The sequence below is a fragment of the Peromyscus maniculatus genome, chromosome 21, assembly GCF_049852395.1.
Source record: "Peromyscus maniculatus bairdii isolate BWxNUB_F1_BW_parent chromosome 21, HU_Pman_BW_mat_3.1, whole genome shotgun sequence".
Lineage (NCBI taxonomy): Eukaryota > Metazoa > Chordata > Mammalia > Rodentia > Cricetidae > Peromyscus > Peromyscus maniculatus.
The window spans coordinates 40298112-40319704 of NC_134872.1; the positions used below are offsets into that span (position 1 = coordinate 40298112).

At 46.5% G+C, this 21593-nt stretch overlaps 1 protein-coding gene across 3 annotated transcripts in view; it reads right to left on the reverse strand.

The window, feature by feature from the left end:
• Window positions 1–21593, reverse strand: part of Fer1l5 (fer-1 like family member 5) — a 56125-nt gene that overhangs the window by 25718 nt on the left and 8814 nt on the right. For all 3 annotated transcript variants that reach the window (XR_013046723.1, XM_076557495.1, XM_076557493.1), the window contains exons 7-19: window positions 21298–21426; window positions 20244–20306; window positions 19290–19340; window positions 13761–13791; window positions 11992–12107; window positions 11632–11755; window positions 10872–10924; window positions 9508–9576; window positions 7986–8029; window positions 7815–7897; window positions 7640–7734; window positions 5884–6012; window positions 4014–4191 (exon numbers count right to left, since the gene is read on the reverse strand). Coding sequence is in view for 2 of the 3 variants with exons in the window: in XM_076557495.1 (XP_076413610.1) it covers window positions 4014–4191; window positions 5884–6012; window positions 7640–7734; window positions 7815–7897; window positions 7986–8029; window positions 9508–9576; window positions 10872–10924; window positions 11632–11755; window positions 11992–12107; window positions 13761–13791; window positions 19290–19340; window positions 20244–20306; window positions 21298–21426 (1165 nt within the window). In the remaining variant the exon portion in view is untranslated. The remainder of the gene's footprint in view (window positions 1–4013; window positions 4192–5883; window positions 6013–7639; window positions 7735–7814; window positions 7898–7985; window positions 8030–9507; window positions 9577–10871; window positions 10925–11631; window positions 11756–11991; window positions 12108–13760; window positions 13792–19289; window positions 19341–20243; window positions 20307–21297; window positions 21427–21593) is intronic.

Here is a 21593-nt window from a genome sequence, read left to right on the forward strand (position 1 = left end):
GGGGAATCACGAAACTGGTACATGGAAGCCCCAAGGAGAAAGTAAGGCCCAGGAGAGTGCTTTATCATAGAAGTTAAGGACAGCCAGTCAGGGAAAGGAGAGTGTTTTTTAACAAGCAATACAAAATATACATGCAAACTGGTTCAAAATGAATCATAGAACTAAATGCAAGAACCAAACGTACAACGTTTTGAGGAAAAAAAATTTCATATCCTTAAGTAAGGCTGAGTTCTTAAGCTAGGACACCATGTGTCTTAGGGTTCCTATTGCTGTGAAGAGACACCATGACCATGGCAACTCTTATTAAAGGAAAACATTTAATTTGGGTAGTTTACAATTTCAGAGGTTTAGTCCATGATTGTCATGGTGGGACATGGTGGTGTGCAGGCAGATATGGTGCTGGAGAAGGAGCTGAGATTTTATATCTTTTAGGCAACAGGAAGTGAACTGAGACACTGGGTGTTGCTTGATCATATATGAGACCTCGAAGCCCGCCTCTACAGTGACACACTTCCTCCAACAAGGCCACACCCACTCCAACAAAGCCACACCTCTTAAGAGTGCAACTTCATTTGGGGGTCATTTTCTTTTAAACCACCACACTCTGGAAAAAAAAATAAACTGTATTTGATCCAAATTAAGAATCTTGGCACTTCAAAAGATAATGAGGCCAGGCAGTGGTGGCAAACACCTTTAATCCTAGCATTCGGGAGGCAGAGCCAGGCAGCAGATCTCTGTGAGTTTGAGGCCAGCCTGGTGGTCTACAGAGCGAGTTCCAGGACAGGCTCCAAAGCTACACAGAAAAACCCTGTCTCGAAGAAGAAAAAAAAAAAAAAAAAAAAAAAGGTGGGGTGGGGAAGAATAGACATTTTAGAAAAAGACTACAATATATGGTTAATTGATCTTTAGGTAAAGTGCCAAGGTAATTCAGTGCAGAAATCAAATGTTTCTTAGCAAATAGTGTTGAGTTGGCTGTCTATATAGAAAAAAAGCATTTCAACCCCTTCCTCACATTACATACAAAAATTAAGTTGCCAGGCAGTGGTGGCACACACCTATAATCCCAACACTCGGGAGGCAGAGGCAGACAGATCTCTGAGTTCAAGGCCACCCTGGTCTACAGAACAAGTTCCAGGACAGCCAGGGCTACCTGGAGAAATCTGTCTTGGAAAACAAAACAACAAAATTAAGTCAAGGCCAGTGAGAGGGATCAGTGGGCAAGGACATTTTGCCACCAACCCTAATTAATTATTTGAGTTCAGTCCCTGAAATGTGAAGAGGAGAACCTGGCACTTGGCTTAGGCAGGAAGAGCTTGAGTTCAAAGTCATCTCCCCTCAAAAAAGCACCCCAAAACAATAACAAAACCCCTAGGAATTGATCTCTAAAGTACATCTCTCATAAAGGCACTTTCCACCAGGCCTGACAACCTGAGTTTCATCCCCAGGACTCACAGGGTGGAAGGAGAGAAGCAACTCCTGCAAATTGTCCTCTGACCTCCACATGTGCACCCACATTCATACACACATTCACATGTGTGTGTGCGCACACACATAAATAAATGCAATAAAAATTTGATAGGCCAAAGACTTCCACAGTCCTTTCCCTAAAGAAAGATATGTGGGGTTAGGGGTGTGGCTCCATTGGGAGTGCTAGCCTAACATTCAGGGAGCCCTAGGTTGGGTCATCCTCACCACATACAAACAAGCATGGTGGTGCATGAGTGTGATCCTACTTGGGAAGTAGAGTAAGGAAGATGAGAAATTCAAAGTCATTCTCAGCTCCATAGTGAGTTTGAGGCTAGCCTGGGCTACTAGAGACCCTGTCTCAAACAACAAAACCGAAGTGGTGGCTAATCTTCAGTATTTTAAGGTGAATGATAAATACATGATACACAGATCTGAAAAGAGATTTAATGTGCGAATCAGTAAGAAAGCTATGGCCAAATGATTATATCCTGGAAAAAAGGGATGGACCGGATAAGGGAAAATGATGTGTATACACAGATGCTCAACCTTCATTTATAATGGGAAAAAAAGCACATCATGGTCCTGTGAGATAGTTTTTCATATCCAATAGCATGGCAACAATTAAAAGGCTGGCAACATCGAGTACTGGTGAGAACAGAGCACAGAAGGCATTCTCATCCCATGCTGTTAAGAGTGTAATTTGGTATAATCACTTTTGCTCTGAGACTCCCACCCCTAGGTATATAATTTAGAGGAACCCCTGTCCTTGTGACCAGAAGACATGTATGAGAATGCTCACAACAACGTTATTATGCCAGTCAGCTTATCTATATACACTACATAATTTGTGGTCTGATCACACAGTGGGATGCATTCAGAAAATAAGATCGCGCTCCCCAGAGTCTAGTCATGAGGGGCAGAAGGTGTAAGGCAGATGCACGTGGATGGATGGAGGCCTCTCAGACCCAGCAGAAAAAGTGTGTGCTGCTCATGGGTTCCATACACAAAGGATAAAAATGGAAAAGAAAGCCTGATGAGCCTATGAGACAGAATCATAGTTATTTCTCAGACAAAGGAACCATTTAAGGCATCGGCAGCCTTCTATGTATTAGCTGGGTGATGAGTTTGTGAGAACTCATTTATCCTCCTTTAAGCTATACGTACACAGTCTAGATACTTTCTGCATACACATTTCTCAATAGAAAAGCAGCAGAACTTTATGTTAAGTGGAAGTAGCCAGTTGGTCACAAAGGACCACATACTGTATAATGCCATGTGTGTGAAATGCCAGACTAGGAAAATGTATTGAAACCTAGAGGAGATTAGTGGTTGTCTACAGCAGTGGAGGTGAGAGGGTGACAAGGAGAGCTAATGGGCCCAGGGCTTCTTTGGGGAGAGAGGAAAGCATTCTAAAACGGATTGTGGTGGTGGTTGCATAACTGTGAAAATCCTAAAATCCATGGGATTGTATGCTTCAAAAGGGCAAATTACATGTTATGGGAATTATATCTCAACAAAGCTCCCATTTAAGAGTAGGTAGGAAAGCGGGGGCCCACAGAAAGCATTTTGATGGGTGATGATATGGTGAAGCTGACGAAGGGGAGACTATGTCAAGGACTCTCAAATTTGAACGTGTATCCACATCACCTGCAGGCCCCAGCAGTCTGCTTGGCTCTATTCATAGATTTTTTTTTTTCTAGGTCTGGAGCGGGATTAGGAATCTGCCTTTCTAACATGCTTGATGCTTTTGGCCTAGGGGCTATACTGGAAAGAGCAGGTGCCTAATGGATGGGGGGTGGGTAGATGAATGGGTTAGGTGTCTGTGGGGAGTGGATAGGTAAATGTTAAGTGTCTAAATAGGTTGGGGGTGGGGTCTGGAGTGATGGCTCCATGGCTAAGAGCTTGCTACCCACCTATGAACATCGGAGTTCAGATATCATCGCCTATGTGAAAAGCGGGTTGTGGCCACATGGGGCTGTAACCCCAGTCCTGAGGATGGTGGAGACAGGAAGGCTACCGAGGATTGCTAGCCACCAGCCTAACTCCAGGTTCAGTAACTCCAAAGAGAGTGAGATAGAGGGTGATAGAGCAAGACATCCAACATCCTCCTCTGGCCTCTGCAAGCGCACACGCGCGCACACACACACATATACATACGCACACACAGAAATGAATACAATTAAGGAAATGGAGTAATGGATGAAGAGATGAATACAGATGATCGGATGGCGACGGTTTTCTATTCTGGGTCATCGCCCACTGACTATGCAATGGCTGGCAAGGGACCACTACCCTGAACTTCGTTTCCATCACGTGTGAAATGTGTGTGAATGACCAGATGTGGTGCTTGGGCCTGTGATTCTAGCACATGGCAGCCTGAGGGAGGGGGGACCATGAGATCAAGGCCATCTCGTACCACCCTAGTGAGACCCTGCCTAAAAACAACAACTGGGGGGAATGTTTATGAATGTTCTATGAGCTAATCCCTTGGAAGAGCCTAGCAGCACACACATGGGCTGCTTTACTTGCTGGATTCTGACTGTTACCATCATATATCACTGGGCTGTGCTGGGTGGTTGACACGAGAGGCTTGTAGTTTGGATCCATCTGGTTTCCATAGTGGCCCATGCTGACCTCGAACTGGATCAGGTCCTTAAATTTGGGCATCATGGTACAGGAAAGGAAGATGACGCACAGCCCATACTTTTGGCGATACTGCTGTCTCTAAAACAATAACCACACACACACACACATCCTCAGTACATAAGGGATGAGCATGGCTATCCTGACAGGCAGGGACAGGAGGACAAGCACCCTGGTTTTTTTTCCCCTAAAGTGTTCCGCGCTCCACTGGGGGATGAACTAGATCATTACTGAAATCTTGCACTGGCTGATCTAAGTACAGCGGCTCCCAGTATCCCCATCCCCGGACCTACCCCACCCAGCTGGATCATTCCTTCCCTCTCTGAAACCGGGCAGGAGGGTCTCTTTTGTGGTTAAGCTTGGCTCTGAGTTGGGACAAATAGAGTTCAAACACATACCAAATAGGGCAGATGTTAGCAATAAAAATGAGCGGCTGTTGTGGTGGACAGAGGACTCAGGCAAGTGGGTGGCATGGTGGAAATAGACATAGTTAGGGGACAGCTGGCAGATAAGGCAGAAGTGGAAAGGGGCAGCCTTTCTGGAAAAGGGAGGGGGATTTGATGACAGCCACCAAGAGCATGGTAGTGTGTGTGTGTGTGTGTGTGTGTGTGTGTGTGTGTGTGTATACATGTGTGCATGTGTGCACGTGCATGCGCACGTACACACACCACATACACACACACCACACACACACACACACACACACACACACACACACACACACAAGATCTCTGATCTCTTTTCCTCTCCTCCTGTCCGGGCCATGGTGTCATGTTAGGCTCCATACCCGGCTCTCATCTCCTTTCCATCCACTACTCTTCCTGGGCCATGGTTCCTAGGACCACAGATTCAATCATGACGTCCTTGTCTCCTGCCTTTGCAGCTAGCAGCTTCCAGGCTGAGATACGTGTACGTCTCTCAAGCATACACCAGAAATAGGGGTTGCGATCTCCCATTTCGCTTTCCTTCGTCAGGGAGCCCATCTTTGTGGCTGACCCTGTTCACCATGCTGTCACCCGAGGCAGAAAATGGCCACAAGCTTAGAGGAGTCAGCCTCACTTTTGTCTTTTTTTTTCAAGGGGCCTCTGGACCCTGTCTTCTCCTGCTCTCCTCTGCTGAGACTCTACCCTTCTTTCTATTGACTGAGCTACCTCTCCTCCAATCTGTTGCTCATCCTGGTCCTCTAGCCCAGTGGTTCTCAACCGCCCTAATGCTGTGACCCTTTAATACAGTTCCTCATGTGTGGTGACCCCCCTACCATACAATCAATTCTGTTGCTTCTTCATAACTGTAATTTTGCTACTTTTTATGAATCCTAATGTATATATCTGTGTTTTCCGATGGTTTTAGGCCACCCCTGTGAAAGGGTCGTTTGGCCCCCAAGGGGGTCACAACCCACAAGTTGAGAACTGCTGCTCTGCTCCTCCTGTGCAAGGGGGGGGGGGTCTCCACTGGTTTTAGGAAGGAATCCAAATCCCTTAAATCCTCTTACAAAGCCCTGAGGAATGAGGCTGTGAATGAGCCTTCTTCCTCCTTAGATCTAAAAGCAGGTTTCCAAAGCTGAAGCCCTGTGTTTCCAGGGTCTGGGACCACTAGGGATTGAAATGAAAACCCTGGAAGGTGCTTGGAAATACTGATCAAGCATCCTGATATTTCCAACAGACTGGTGGCCAATGCCTCTTGCAGTGTCAGAAACTGGGGTTCACAATAGAGCTGCGGGATGCAGAGAAACTGCATGTTTTTTTCCCTGGGTTGCCTGTTTTCTGTGATTACCTCTATCTGGGCCACTTCCCGAGACAGATCCATTATCACAGAGTCTTGGTGAGACTTTAGCTGGGTGATTATCTCCACGAAGATTCGGCCTCGATAAGTTAAACCATCCTTAACAGCATCAAGGATACACTAGAGCAACAGAGAGAGAGGGATGCACAGAAAGAAGAAAGAAAGAGAGAGAGAGAGAGAGAGAGAGAGAGAGAGAGAAGAAAAGAAAGAAAGAAAAGAAAGAAAGGAAAGAAAGAAAGAAAGAAAGAAAGAAAGAAAGAAAGAAAGAAAGAAAGAAAGAAAGAAAGAAAGAAAGAAAGAAAAGTAAACGAATGTCCCTGGAGCCCACGCAGCAAAGGCAAGACTCTCAATGGACAGTCTGCTTGGGGATGGGCTCCAACCACAGCCCTACTAAAGAATTCCAGGTCACCAAGATGCCTCTGGATCCTGACCCCTCTTCTGCACTCTTCCCACCCACCATTCCTTGTTCATACATTTTGCCTGCCAAGCTGACCTGTAGGATTTTGAACTACACAGATGTCAAGGGCTTAGAGGGGATGGCCATCACCAGAGTGAGTGTTCCCAATCTGGCCAATCAAGCTATGCCCCTGCCTCCTTGTCAAGAGCGATTGGTCCAAGAACAACACAGACGCCCGAAAGAGGCCAACCAGAGTGCTTCCCTGGCCTTGTGGTCAGATTCCCAGCAAGAACCGCCTATGGTAGGAGACAAAGGCCAAGGAGCCACCCATAGAGCTGGGGGAAGGAGAGGCCGAGCTCGTGGCAGTTGAGGGCTCCTCCTCTCACAAACTCCCTGTCCGCATCTTTAAGGCCCCACACCTTTTCCCTCTTATTTATTTTTATTTTTGCCTATATGTTGAGGGGTGGGGTGTGCCATGGCATCAGAGTGGAGAGGTCAGAGGACAGCTTTTGGGGAGTCGGCTCTCTCCTGTGGGTTCCAGCATTGAACTCAGGTCATCAGGTGTGGTAGTAAGCATCTTCAATGGTTGAGCCAGCTTGCCAGTCCCCATCTTTTTTCTTTTCTTTTTCCTTTTTTCCTCTTTTCTTTTCCTTTCCTTTTCTTTCTTTCTTTCCTCCCTCCCTTCCTTCCATCCTTTCTTCCTTTCTCCCTTTTTTCTTTCTTTCTTTTCTTTCTCCTTCCTTCCTTCCTTCCTGCCTTCCTGCCTTCCTTCCTTCCTTCCTTCCTTCCTTCCTTCCTTCCTTCTTTCTCTGTCTCTTCTGATAAGGAACTGCTATGTAGCCCAACTAGCTTCAAACTCATAATCTCCTTGCATTAGCCTCTGAGTGCTCCCATTTTTGATTAAGCTAATCCGAGTTGAGTTTCCAGCCTTAATCAGCATCTTGAGCAACCTTGCACTTTTTTTTTTTTTCTTCACCCAGTGTGCCTTACTCTGTGGGAAACCTTACCAAGGTTTCCTCTTCAGTGCCCTACTTCAGTGACCATCTAGAGCACCCCATTTGTCCTTTTCTGGTACCAGAGCTTAGGACCCTTGTATATTGATGTATATATTATATGAGGGCCCTTGTATGTATTATGGCTATTTCTGTACCCATGTCCATCCTCTCCTAGAAGGGGATGGACAGAGGCCAGACAGTCCTCCCTGGATATTTCTGTACCATGTTCATCCTCTCCTAGAAGGAGATGGACAGAGGCCAGACAGTCCTCCCTGGATATTTCCAAGCCTCTATTGCTTCACACACAGTCAACTTTATCTCTATTATTCCCCCCAAATTGACAGGAAAAACTTACAGTGCCTTTCTCTGGGGTCCTAAAAGGGGCCTTTTTACCCCCACGGAGAGTCAGGAAGCTGGGGCCAAAGCAGGGCAGGAAGCCAGAGTACATTCCTGGAAGGAGAGCATGTGAGAGAGTGCTGGGGGGCTCAGGAGGGAGGGGGGCCATGGGAGGGGCCCCAGGCTCTGCTTGCCTTGGATCTCCTCGCCAGTGGATGAGATCTGGTTGAGGCACAAGCTGGCAGAGCCAATCTCTTCCCGACAATCACGTTTGGAGCTAGAAGACACAGTGCAGGCTGAGCCCCTGGCCCAGCTCTGTCTCCGCCTTCCCAGAGCACGGGTCTACCGCTAGTCCATGGGCTCACCAGTCCAAGACTCTGAACTTGATGTAGCTAGACAGGCAGGGCAGCTGCAAGGGAAGGTGGGAGGCACAATGAAGACAGAATGGCGTGGCGTGGTCCTCAGGGGGACCTAGCAAGCTGTTGGGAAGGCCTGCCTCAGTTCCCAGTCAATCACCGACAAGCCAAATTCATCACCATGCTGGGGCACTTTTGATTTCCAGGATTCCCACTTTTTGTTTTCTTTTCCAGAGACAGGGATTCTCTGTGTAACAGCACTGGCTGTCCTGGAACTTGCTTTGTGGACCACCAGGCTGGCCATAAACTCACAGAGATCCACCTGCCTCTGCCTCCCAGGTGCTGGGATTACAGGTGTGCACCACCACTGCCTGGCTCAGGCTTCTCACTTATTAAGGACTGCTGGCAGGGCCCTGAGATGATACATCGCTTTGTATTCATTTTGTTTTTAAAATTTACTTTGTGTATATGAGTGTTGCCTATGTCTTTGTATATCATAACATGTATGTCTGGTGTCCATAGAGGTCAGAAGAGGGCATTGGATGGTCTGGAATTGAAGTTACAGATTGCTGTGAGCCTCCACGTAGGTACTGGGAACTGAACCTGGGTCTTCTCCAATACTGACAAGAGTTCTTAACCACAGAGCCATCTCTCTAGCCCATTTTATATTCTTTTGTTTGTTTTTCGAGGCAGGGTTTCTCTGTGTAGCTTTGCTCCTTTCCTGGAACTCACTTGGTAGCCCAGGCTGGCCTCGAACTCACAGAGATCCACCTGCCTCTGCCTCCTGACTGCTGGGATTAAAGGCGTGCGCCACCACCGCCTGGTCCATTTTGTATTCTTGATATTAACATGGACCCGTTTGTTTAAACTTCAGGACCAGGGCTGGTGAGATGGCCCAGTGGGCGAAAGGGATTGTCGTGTAAGTCCAATGACCTGAGGTCAACCTCTTGGAACCTCCCATGTAAGTAAAGAACCTTGAGCTTCCTCAAGGTGTTCGACCTCTACACATGCACCCTGGCACATGCATGCCCACACACATACACAGGTGCCATGTGGGTGCTGGGAACTGAACCCAGGTCCTCTGCAAGAGCAGTAAGTGCTCTTTTTAAAAAAAAAAAAATTTAATTCACTTTACATACCAACCACAGATCCCCCCTCTTACCCTCCTCCAGCTGGGTAAGTTCTCCCATGGGTTGGGGGACAGCTAAGCCTGGTACACTTGGTTGAGGATGGACCAAGCTCCTGCCATAACTGCTTTTAACCATTGAGATACTTTTTCCAGCCCATGCCTGTTTTCTTTTTTAATGTGGGTAAAAGGGCACATCTAAATTTCTAGAATTCGGTTGTCCATCTCCCAGTTACTGCTCTCTACTGGATTGAGTAGCAAATCTGGGCTTCCTCGTGTTTCCTACCAGGCAGAGCCTCTTTTGCTGAGCTTCGTGGCCCTAGCCTCTATCCACACCAGCACTAACCCAGAATGTCCCTCTTGAATTCGAGGAAGGGGAGGGAGGGTGTGATGGGGCAGCCATACCTGAATCTGGAAGGTGAGGATTTGGTTCCATACTGGGCTGTCATTCTGGGCCTGTGTATGTGTCCTGAGCTGAGAACGTCCCGAGACTCAGTCAGTGCCAACCTGTCCCCTCCTCCTGCTGCTGGCCTTCCTTTCCCACCTCCCCGTCCGTCCACAGGCGGACACTGCGGACAGTTTCTGCAGCACCCCGGGGGAGGGGCTAATTCCCAACCCTCGGCCTAAAGTTATCCTTCGCCAGTAATTTCTCCACAGCCCCTGCTTCTTTCCTCTTGACTCTCTATCCTAAAGTGCTGGCCTCCTCGCCCTCCTTTTTAGCAGTGTTGGGGACTAACCCCCCCCACCCCTGTTTCACACATGCTGGGTAAGCGCTCACCGCTGAGCAATACCTCCTTTTTGTTTTGTTTCTCTTTGATGCTTTTATTTATTTATTTTGGTTTTTCTAGACAGGGTTTCTCTGTGTAGCTTTGCGCCTCTCCTGGAGTTCACTTGGTAGCCCAGGCTGGCCTCGAACTCACAGAGATCCGCCTGGTTCTGCCTCCCGAGTGCTGGGATTAAAGGCGTGCGCCACCAACGCCCGGCCTCTTTGATGCTTTTCTTGTTTGGGGTTTTGGTTTTTAAATTTACCTACTTATTTTATGTGTATGATTTGCTTGCGTGCATGTCTGTGCAGCCCAGACGTTTTGCCAGTGCCAGAGGAGGCCAGAGGAGAGTGTTAGCTCCCCTGGAACTGGAATGTCAGGCGGTTGTGAGCTACCGTGCTGATGCTGGTAATTAAACCCGGGTCCTCCGGAAGAGCAATCAGTAATCTTGAACTGCAGAGCCAGCCCTAATTTGTTTTGTTTTGAGACAGGGTTCCACTAGTCCTGGCTGGCCTAGACCTCACCATATTTACCAGGCTCTGGCCTGGAATTGGCAGTGATCTTCCCATGTCCCAAATAGCACTGCCAACCTTGTTACATGAGGCATATGCAAAAGTTTTGTTAGAGCAATTCCAATAGAAATATGGCCAAAAATATGGCTGGTGGCAGTAGCAATCCCTCTCCTCCCTTTTAAAACTGAAACTTGTCTCATGTAGTCAAGGCTAGCCTCTAACTCCTGATCCCCCTGTGTTTCCCTCACAAGTGCTGGGGTTCCAGGCATGTACTACTTTGTCTGACTAGCATACATTATTTTATTTTATTTTTGTCCTTTTTTTTTTTTTGAGACAGAGGGTATCATTGTGTAGCCCTGGCTAGCCTGGAACTCACTATATGTAGACCAGGCTGGCCTCAGACTGGGGTCCTGCTCTCTAGCCCTCTCTCTTCATATGCACTGCTTTCCCTAGGTGCCACTTTCTGTAGGTGTCAGGCCCTTTCCGTACCCACCTTGTCCCCGATTAGTTCCACCTCCAAGGCAGTAGCAGCTGACTGGTGCTTCTCTAGAACAGGAGGTTATAAGGACTTCTGAGACAGAGGCATCTATTTTTATAAAGGGGTTGGGAAGAGGAAATGGGGGAACTGAACAACCTTTTACCCTCCCTCCCAATTAAGCTGGGTTTCCCTCTGAGCAGACCAGTCTTCCAATATGCACAATGGTCCCAGTGTACATGCATGCCTCTCTCCTCTCTCTCTCTCTCTCTCTCTCTCTCTCTCTCTCTCTCTCTCTCTCTCTCTCTCTCTCTCTCTCTCTCTCTGTGTGGGGGTGTGTGTGGGGGTGTGTGTGTGGGGGGGGGTGTACATACAGGATGTCTTAGAGCAGCCTGAACCTGCATCTGGACACCAAAACCAGGCCAATGGCTTGGAGCCTTGAAAAGATATCTATCAGAGTTTTAAGAAACAAACAGTTTTACTCAGGGATGGTGGTGCACACCTTTAATCCCAGCACTCGGGATGCAGAGGCAGGTGGACCTCTGAGTTTGAGGCCAGCCTGGTCTACAAAGCGAGTTCCAGGACAGCCAGGGTTACACAGGGAAACCCTGTCTCGGAAAAGAAACAGTTGTGATTTTCAGTGTCACTCCATCCCTCATTCCAAACCTTAGGCTGGTTTAAAAAAAAAAAAAAAAAAAAGAGGAAGTCTGGTACAGATCTACGGTGCCCATGCACAGGGAACCCTATAGTTTCCTCCTCCCTGCCCACGGACTCTAACTGAAATGAAGGTCCTCTGCACAGTAGATGAAGAACTGTAAGTAAGCCAGGCTGATTGGGACGGCCTTCGACTTGAAGATCTGGACCTGGGTGTCCCCATCCTCGTAGGGCAGCTTTTGATCTACCTGGAGACACCAGAGAATTGGACAGGGTCAGGGTCAGAGGCAGGGCACAGTCAAGTTCACCCACTTTTGATTTTTCCCAACTTCCCGCTTGATGCAGGGAGAGTGGACAACCCCTTGATGACCCACTGAACAAAGGAGGTGTAGACCAATGGCCACTTGGAAGGCTCAGAGGTACCCAGGGAAGGAAGCAGCCAGGTAAGAAATATTCCTGGGGATTGGGGCGGGGGCAGCCTCACCAGCGCCTGGTCTCCCATGCCAAGGGCACAGATGGTGACTTTCAGGTAGCCTCTCACACCGCTGACGGTCTTATTTCGCTGGCAGAGGCCTAACCATTTCCTTAGGAGTGTGTGACCTGGGGAGGCAGAGCCAAAGGGAGAGACCCTCCAGTCTCCAGCTCTCTCTCCTGAAAACAACTTTTGTTTGTAGGGAAAAATGGGGCAGGTAATGTCTCATATACTCTGGCTCTCATCTAATGGCAGAGAAGAACAAAAGTCCCCTCTGCCACTGAGCAATGATGGCACACTCACAAGCCTGCCAACTAGAGTCTGTGGGACACAGGGATCCTCCCTGGCCCCCTGATGTTGTGATTGACCAGGCCTGGTGCCAGGCATATGGAGGCAAGCAGCTCTCCACCCCTCCATCCAGTCTCAGCCTGGTGTCTATGTTATGGCTGGCTCATGGTAAATTTCCCCCACTACAGTCTCAATCTCATGTAGAACAGTAGTTACAAGAGCTGGGATGGTAAGATGAAGGAGAATAGAGAGAGGATGGTGAGTGGGTACAGGATGTGGTTGGATAAGAAGAAATAGGTTCTCTACAGCAAAGTAATGATGATCGACAATAATTGTCAATTTCAATGGTAGAATATTGAACGTTCTCAATACAAAGAAATGATAGCAAGTGTGAGGCCAGCCTGGGTATATAAGATCTTGTCTCAAAAAAAAAACAAAAATGCCAGTGAATGCAGAGACCCAGAGCTGGCCAAGATGCTGAGAGATGGTGACCCTGGGGGCTCAGCCTTAAACAAGACATTCCATCCTTCTAATGTTCCTTCTAAAGGTCAAGAGACATTGCAGAAGAGAGGCAGGAAGAGGCTGAAGACGGGGAGATGGGCCGAGAACTGCCACCCACTGGGCACAGCACGACCATTATGGTCATGAACTCACCGCAGCTGTAGTTAGCAGCTCAGAATCTGGGCAAGACTGGCCCTGTTAACCATCAGTCACGGATGGAGGAGGGGCTAGTGGGTTCCTGTCCCTCGCTGCTGAACTATTGGCTGCTGATAGACTTCGAGGGGTGGGGAACCCCTGTCTTTAGCTGTGCCCCTAGCACTGAGCCCACCGTGCGCCAATGGATAGCTCTACACCCATGGCCACACAGATGGCGCTGTGTGAGTTCAGTGGATCCTAAAACTACCTGTGTGTGTGAGAGGGCTAAGAGGGTTGGGTAAGAGAATAATCAGCAAGCATTATGTGTGTGTGTGTGTGTGTGTGTGTAAAACTGTCAAAGAACACATTTAATTTATATTTAAATTATATATAAATTTAATTTATATAATATATATGTATGTATGTATGTATGTATGTATGCTTTTAAAAAGCATGGTATGGGGCATCTGCCTGTGATCCCAGGAGGCAGAGGCCAGTTCATGAGTTCTAGGCTATCCTGGGCTTCATAGTAAGAGCCAGCCTCAAGAAAAACAACACAACAAGTTTGAAAAACAAAGCTGTGGTCTTCTGGTCCTGGCTTCACACATTAGAAATATAGGTTACAGTTTCAATAACAGTATAGCATTTGACCCTCCAAAAATGTAAACTTTTCAGAGAAAGACGGTTATTAGGATAAGTTATGATAAAATATACCATAAAGTAGAGTAAATATTTTCAAGCATGGATAGTAACTCATAGTCTGTTATATCTTCTCTCCATTTGCTGGGGATTCTGGGGCATTTTGACTCCTGACTTTTTCTCAGAAGGCACAAATACTTGAAATAACCCTCACCTACCTGGGGAATGGTAGATAAACCCAATGTCCGTCTGAAAAGACAAGAGTAAGTCAGAGATTAGTTATAGCTTGGTTTTTGTTGTTGTTTATATTTTCAGACAGGTTTTCACTATGTAGCTCTGACTGTCCTGGAACTCACTATGTAGACCAGGCTGGCTTTGAACTCACAAGAGATCAGCCTGCCTCTGCCGAGATAAAGGCATCCACTACCATGCCCAGCAAGCTTGCATCTTAAGTGTCCCCCCCAAAGGACCATGCCTTGAAGGCTCGGTCCAACCTGTTCCTATGTGGAGGGGGTGGAGCCTTCAAGAGTTGGGACATAGTGGGAGGATTTTAAGTCATTGGTAAGCACTCTTTTGGAGGAGATTTGGGCAACCCATTCTCTCCCTTTTATATTTCTATTTGCTCAGCTATATATATATATATATATATATATATATATATATATATATATATATTTTAATAATGTGCTACCACAGGCCCAAAGCAACAGGACTAACATCCGCAACTGTGCGCCAAAGTAAACCCTTTCTTATAATATATTCATTATCACAGGCATTTGTTTTAGTGAGGGAAAGTTGTGTAGCACAAGCTAACACTAAGATGTGCAATTCCAACTAACCGAGTGGCATACTAGACCAGTGCTTGAGTGTGGGCTTAATCAGAACTCTGTCTTCAGAAAAAACTGGCAGGACCATTGTCCTCTCTATAGAGGAGGCTGCTGAGTTGGAAAGATGTCCTGAAGGCTTAACAGTTACTAAGTGAGGATCCTGGAAGCATCTAGAATACACACTCAACTCTTCCCTGTCCCTGGGTAGGGAAGGGCATCTCCATGCTAGGGGATGAGGATGATGAAATGGTAGCTGGCAAAGAGACTATGGGTGGCTTTCCTTCCTCCTAGGAGAAGGTATCAGCCTGGGGCCTGAGGGATGTGATACAGGATAAGAGGGCCAGGGCCCAGGTTCCACTGATCAATAACAGGATTCTACCCCATAGGCCTGCTTTCAAAATCACTCGCCCTCCTGTATTAGGTAGGCAAAAACTTCTTAGACAACAACAACAAGAAGAAGCATAAAAGCTGGGCTAGAGCACTTTCCCAACTTACACAAGGCCCTGGGTTCAATTCCCAGCAACACACACACACACACACACACACACACACACACACACACACACACACTGTACAACTCATAAAAAAACGGACACATTGGACTTGACTAAAATGACTTTCCTCCCCATCAGTCCCCAGTGTGGGAGATTGAACCAGGGCACTGAGCATCCCAAGTAAGTCCTTTATTCTGAGCTACATCCTCAGCCCTAAAGAAGAACAGAAGTTTCTTCTTTTTGGTCATGGATACACCATTTAACTATTGGACTGGCGAGATGGTTCAGCATGTGCAAGTGCTTGCTGTGTAAGCCTGAAATCCTGAGTTCAATCCCCAGATCTGCAGTATTAAGAGCCAACTTTTTTTTTCCCCCAGAGCTGAGGACCGAACCCAGGGCCTTGTGCTTGCTAGGCAAGCACTCTGCCACTGAGCTAAATCCCCAACCCCAAGAACCAACTTCTTAAAGTTGTCCTCCCTCCTCTACATATGCACCATGACTTGTGCACTGTGGCACATTCACACACACACACACACACACACACACACACACACACACACAAATAATAACTAACATACAAATAAAAAATCTGGCTCCACACAATAGAAACAGAAGGAACACTACTAAACTCTTTTTATGAGGCTACAATTACCCTGATACCCAAACCACACAAAGATGCAACAAAGAAAGAGAACTACAGACCAATCTCCCTCATGAACATTGATGCAAAAATACTCAACAAAATATTGGCAAACCGAATCCAAGAATACATCAAAACAATCATCCATCATGACCAAGTAGGATTCATCCCAGGGATGCAAGGATGGTTCAACATACGGAAATCAGTCAATATAATACACCATATGATCATCTCCTTAGATGCTGAAAAAGCCTTTGACAAAATCCAACACCCCTTCATGATAAAGGTCTTAGAAAGATCAGGAATACAAGGAACATTTCTAAACATAATAAAAGCAATTTATAGCAAGCCAACAGCAAACATCAAATTAAATGGAGAGAAACTCAAAGCGATACCACTAAATTCAGGAACAAGACAAGGCTGTCCACTCTCCCCATATTTATTCAATATAGTATTAGAAGTTCTAGCTAGAGCAATAAGACAACAAAAAGGAGATCAAAGGCATACAAATTGGCAAGGAAGAAGTCAAACTTTCACTGTTTGCAGATGATATGATAGTATACATAAGTGACCCCAAAAACTCTACCAGGGAACTCCTACAGCTGATAAACTCCTTCAGTAAAGTGGCAGGATACAAGATCAACTCAAAAAAATCAGTAGCCCTCCTATACACAAATGATAAAAGGGCTGAGAAAGAAGTCAGAGAAACATCACCCTTTACAATAGCCACAAATAATATAAAATACCAAGCCGGGCGGTGGTGGCTCACGCCTTTAATCCCAGCACTCGGGAGGCAGAGCCAGGCGGATCTCTGTGAGTTCGAGGCCAGCCTGGGCTACCAAGTGAGTCCCAGGAAAGGCGCAAAGCTACACAGAGAAACCCTGTCTCGAAAAACCCAAAAAAAAAAATAAATAATAATAATAATAATAATAATAATAATAATAATAATAATATAAAATACCTTGGGATAACACTAACTAAACAAGTGAAGGACCTTTTTGATAAGAACTTTAAATCTCTAAAGAAAGAAATTGAAGAAGATATCAGAAAATGGAAGGATCTCCCATGCTCATGGATAGGTAGGATTAGCATAGTAAAAATGGCAATCTTACCAAAAGCAATCTACAGATTCAATGCAATCCCCATCAAAATCCCAACACAATTCTTCCCAGACTTGGAAAGAAAAATACTCAACTTCATATGGAAAAACAAAAGACCCAGGATAGCTAAAAGAATCCTGTACCATAAAGCAACCTTTGAAGGCATCACCATCCCTGACCTCAAACTCTACTATAGAGCTATAGTAATAAAAACAGCTTGGTACTGGTATAAAAACCGACATACGGACCAATGGAATCGAATTGAAGACCCTGACATTAATCCATGCACATATGAACACCTGGTTTTTGACAAAGGAGCCAAAACTATACAATGGAAAAAAGAAAGTATCTTCAACAAATGGTGCTGGCATAACTGGATGTCAATATGTAAAAGATTACAAATAGATCCATATCTGTCACCATGCACAAAACTCAAGTCCAAGTGGATCAAAGACCTGAACATAAATCCAGTTACACTAAACTTAATAGAAAAGAAAGTAGGAAGCACTCTTGAACGCATTGGCACCGGAAACCATTTCCTAAATAAAACACCAATAGCACAGACCCTGAGCACAACAATTAATAAATGGGACCTCTCGAAATTGAGAAGCTTTTGCAGGGCAAAAGACACAGTCAATAAGACAAAAAGACAGTCAACAGAATGGGAAAAGATCTTCATCAACCCCACATCTGACAGAGGATTGATCTCCACAGTATATAAAGAACTCAAAAAACTAGACATCAAAATACTGAACAGTCCAATTAAAAAATGGGCTAAAGAGCTAAACAGAGAATTCACAAAACAAGAACTACAAATGGCTGAAAGACATTTAAAGAAATGTTCAACATCCTTAATCATCAGAGAAATGCAAATCAAAACGACTCTGAGATACCACCGTACACCTGTCAGAATGGCTATGATCAAAAACACCAATGACAGCCAATGTTGGAGAGGATGTGGAGCAAAGGGAACACTCCACCACTGTTGGTGGGAATGTAAACTTGTACAACCACTGTGGAAATCAGTATGGCAGTTTCTCAGAAAATTAGGAATCGAACTACCTCAAGACCCAGCCATCCCACTCTTGGGCATATACCCAAGGAATGCTGATTCATACCATAAAGATACATGCTCAACTATGTTCATAGCAGCATTGTTTGTAATAACCAGAACCTAGAAACAACCTAGATGCCCACCAACGAAAGAATGGATGAAAAAAAATGTGGTACATATACACAATGGAGTACTACTCAGCAGAGAAAAACAATGAAAGCATGAAATTTGCAGGAACTAGAAAAAATCATCCTGAGTGAGGTAACCCAAACCCAGAAAGACAGTCATGGTATGTACTCACTCATAAGTGGATTCTAGATATAAAATAAAGAACAATCAGACCACAACCCGTAGAACCATAGAGGCTATATATATATAGCATAGAGGTCCCTAGGACGACTGTGGCTTATAATAAATTTCGGTTTTACTCAATTATTGAAAAAAAAAGCCAAATGAATGGAAACACATGAACTATGAACCAAAGGCTGAGGGGCCCCCAGCTGGATCAGACCCTCTGAATAGGTGAGACAGTTGATTGGCTTGATCAGTTTGGGAGGCAACTAGGCAGTGGGACCAAGTCCTGTGCTCATTGCATGAGTTGGCTGTTTGAAACCTGGAGCTTATGCAGGGACACTTGGCTCAGTCTGGGAGGAAGGGACTGGACCTCCCTGGACTGAGTCTACCAGGTTGATCGTAGTCCTCAGGGGAGGATTTGCCCTGGAGGAGGTGGGAATGGGGGGTAGGCTGGGGGTAAGGGTAAGGGGTGGGAGCGGGGAGAATAGGGGAACCCGTGGCTGATATGTAGAACTGAATGGTACTGTAAAATAAAATTAAATTAAAAAAAAAATCTGGCGTCTTGGGAGATGGCTCAGTTGGTTAAATACTTACTAAACAAACACGAGGACCCAAGTTCAATCCCTAGTACCTACATAGACGCTAGGCATGATACTGACCTCCACAAACAAACATGCAAGCACACCCACACACACATGTGCACAAACATACACACACAAAATAATATATAAATAAAACCCTTCCTCTTTCAAAATAAGAACATTAAATTAAATAAAATTACTAAGTTGGGCATGGTGGCTCATGTCTGTCATTGCGGCACCTGGGAAACTGAGGCAGGAGGATTGCCATGAGTTTGAGGCCAGCCTGAACTACAGAGTGAGTTCTTGGCCAGTTCTTCACAAGAATATCTTTCCCCGACCCATCCTCAAAGGCAGCAATATCTTTCTAGAGTTCCTTAACACCGAAAAGGTGACCTTTTTGGGTGCATAAATGGAAGTAGAGATTTGGCCAGTGTCCGCAGTACCATGGAACCCGGCGTGGGGCGCAATCCTTATCTAAACATGACACACTTTATCCTCACAGTGCTTCCGCAGATTGCATACATTACTATTGCAGTTATTATTGTTGTTATTGTTAGCATCCTATGGCTGAGGAAGCAGAGGCCGAGAGTAACTTGTCTGAGCATGCTCCCCCACCCCCCACCCCTGCCTAGTCCGTAGGTAGACCCAAGTGTGGATCTGTGTGAAATGCCAAGTGCTTTTCCCTAGCCTGGGCCCTGGAGCCCGGCGTGGGTTTCCATAAGACTTTTCCCAGCCTCCTCCTCCATCCAGGGCTTACTTGGAATCTTCCAATCTCTGCTTTGGATCTCCATGCTGCAGAGTCCACCACCTGCAAGAAGTTTCCAGAAAGATCTTCTCATTCACGATGCCAATTACCCCCGCCCTCTGTGGGAGTAATTGCAAGGATACATCTGGGGGTCTCATGTAGCCCAGGCTGCCCCCAAATTCACTGTGTAGCCAATAATGACTCTGGACTTCTGATACTTCTGCCTCCTCCTCTCACGCTCTGGGGTTCCATGTGGAGGCCACCACACCCACGGCACTTAGTGTTTCCTATGGCCAGTGCTTGCATGTCATTTTTCTTACGGAGTTCTCAGAGGAATCTTGTGAGGTTCATATTTTTAGTTCCATGTCATTAATGAAGATATTGACCAGAAAGATCAATTCACTTGTCCCGGGTCAACACAAAGCAAGCTGTTGCAATTGACTCTCTCAAGTACATACTCTTCTGGTTGTTTCCATTGTGTTTTGTGCCCAAGAACATGAAAATGCCCTAGGGGAATAGATACCTAGTTCCCTTCAGCCCTGGGCTGGGCACCTAGAAGGCCCTTGATAAACATCCATTCACCACTGTCACTGGCTCCCTCATGTTGGAGAATGGAGGATGTCACTCTGGTGACAAGAGAATCTAGCTGCCACGTTCACCTAAGCACTTAGCTCAGGGCCTGCCAGTTGGCAATCTCTAACACAGGTTGAATGAATGAATGAATGAATGAATGAGTTTTTTGGACCACCAAGGGGAATGAATGAATGAATGAATGAATGAATGAATGAATGAATGAGGTTATTTGGGCCACCAAGGGGAATGAAAGTATTGGAGATTCTGCTTTGGAAACAGAGGAAACAGGTGACTCCATCTCTGAGAATGGGCCCTGAGGCCAGCGTGTTTTCTGTTGCTGAGGTAGGACAAGAAAATGGTCCCATTTATCTGGAGACCAGTTTGGTTCCTTACCTGGATTAAGATGTTCTCCTCAAAGAACTTGGCAGGGACCTCATGAAAATTCTGGAAGAATGTCTGGAGCAGAGAGAATTGGGGCTGGGGTAGACAGTTTCTTCCCCTACTTTATCCCAAGGCCTAGTAAAGGTGATGCTCCAGAATAATGTGAGTCTTCCACTGCCTGCTGTGTGCCCTCACCTCACTGTGTGCCCATTTCAGTGACTTTCTGCTCATGAGCACCCTCACACCCCTCTAGAACCATTCCTAGGCTCCCGGGGTTGTTCTGCCCAAGTCAAGGGTTCCCTAGAGAACCTAGCAGTTCAAAACCCAGTAGCTGCTCCAAGGTGGCTACTTGAGTCTTGAGCCAGTCTGCTCCACCCCTTCTCTCTGTGTTAGTTAGAACCTCCTTTCCCCTGTTATTCTCCTGCTCGAGTCTTCCATGGCTCTCCAGGGCCCTGTGTGGTGGGACTCTAATCTACATGTACAGTCCCAACCACACCCTTCACCTACAGGAGGGGGCAATCAAAATTGCTTCTCGCTTCCGAGCCTTCGAATTATCTTTCTCCATCCTCCGGCAAATTCTTTCTTCATGGTTTTTGCCTCCTTTTTCTGAGTCCTCTCCACTGTCCCAGCACCTGGTCCTCGCCAGCTTCCATCTTTACTCATCTAGACACCAACTAGTTTCCCCAGCACCAGCAGCTTCTGTGTCCCTGACCCAATGCTATTGGGCCTTAGCAGGGATGAGAGTATGTGTCCGGGCTGGGGTTGTTTTTCACAGCCCCACTAACAACAGTGCTTCCCAGACTCCTGCCCACCCCACTGGGATGGTTTGTGGGTTCGCATGCTGTGCTGCCCTCCGATCACGAGCTCCTCAAGTGCAGAGTTCTCTGAATGACCCCCTCCTATTTGTCCAACACTGAGCATAATACTTGGGGTTCGGTTGGGTGCTCAGGAAATGCTTGTGGCTTGCAGACAGTTCCCTCAGGAAGCAAGGTTGCCAGCTGCTTCCAGGAAAGAACGCCCAGCTCCTGGCTGGCCCGCCTGCCCTCTGTGGCCTTGTTCAGCCTACCTCATTGAAGAAGGGATTGTTTCCGGTCTTGATCCGAGTGAGATGTTGATGGCCTGCGATGTTTATCTTCACTACCGGCTTGATGTTGTTGCCCAGGAGCTGTCTGGCTTCGAACACCTTCAGCCGAACCTACAGGGGGACACACCGGCCGGGAGGAGCTGAACCAACAGGGGGACACACCGGCCGGGAGGAGCTGAACGAACGGTAAGAAGCAGACTTGGGCAGGCGAGGTGGCGCACACGCCTTTAATCCCAGCACTCGGGAGGCAGAGCCAGGCGGATCTCTATGAGTTCGAG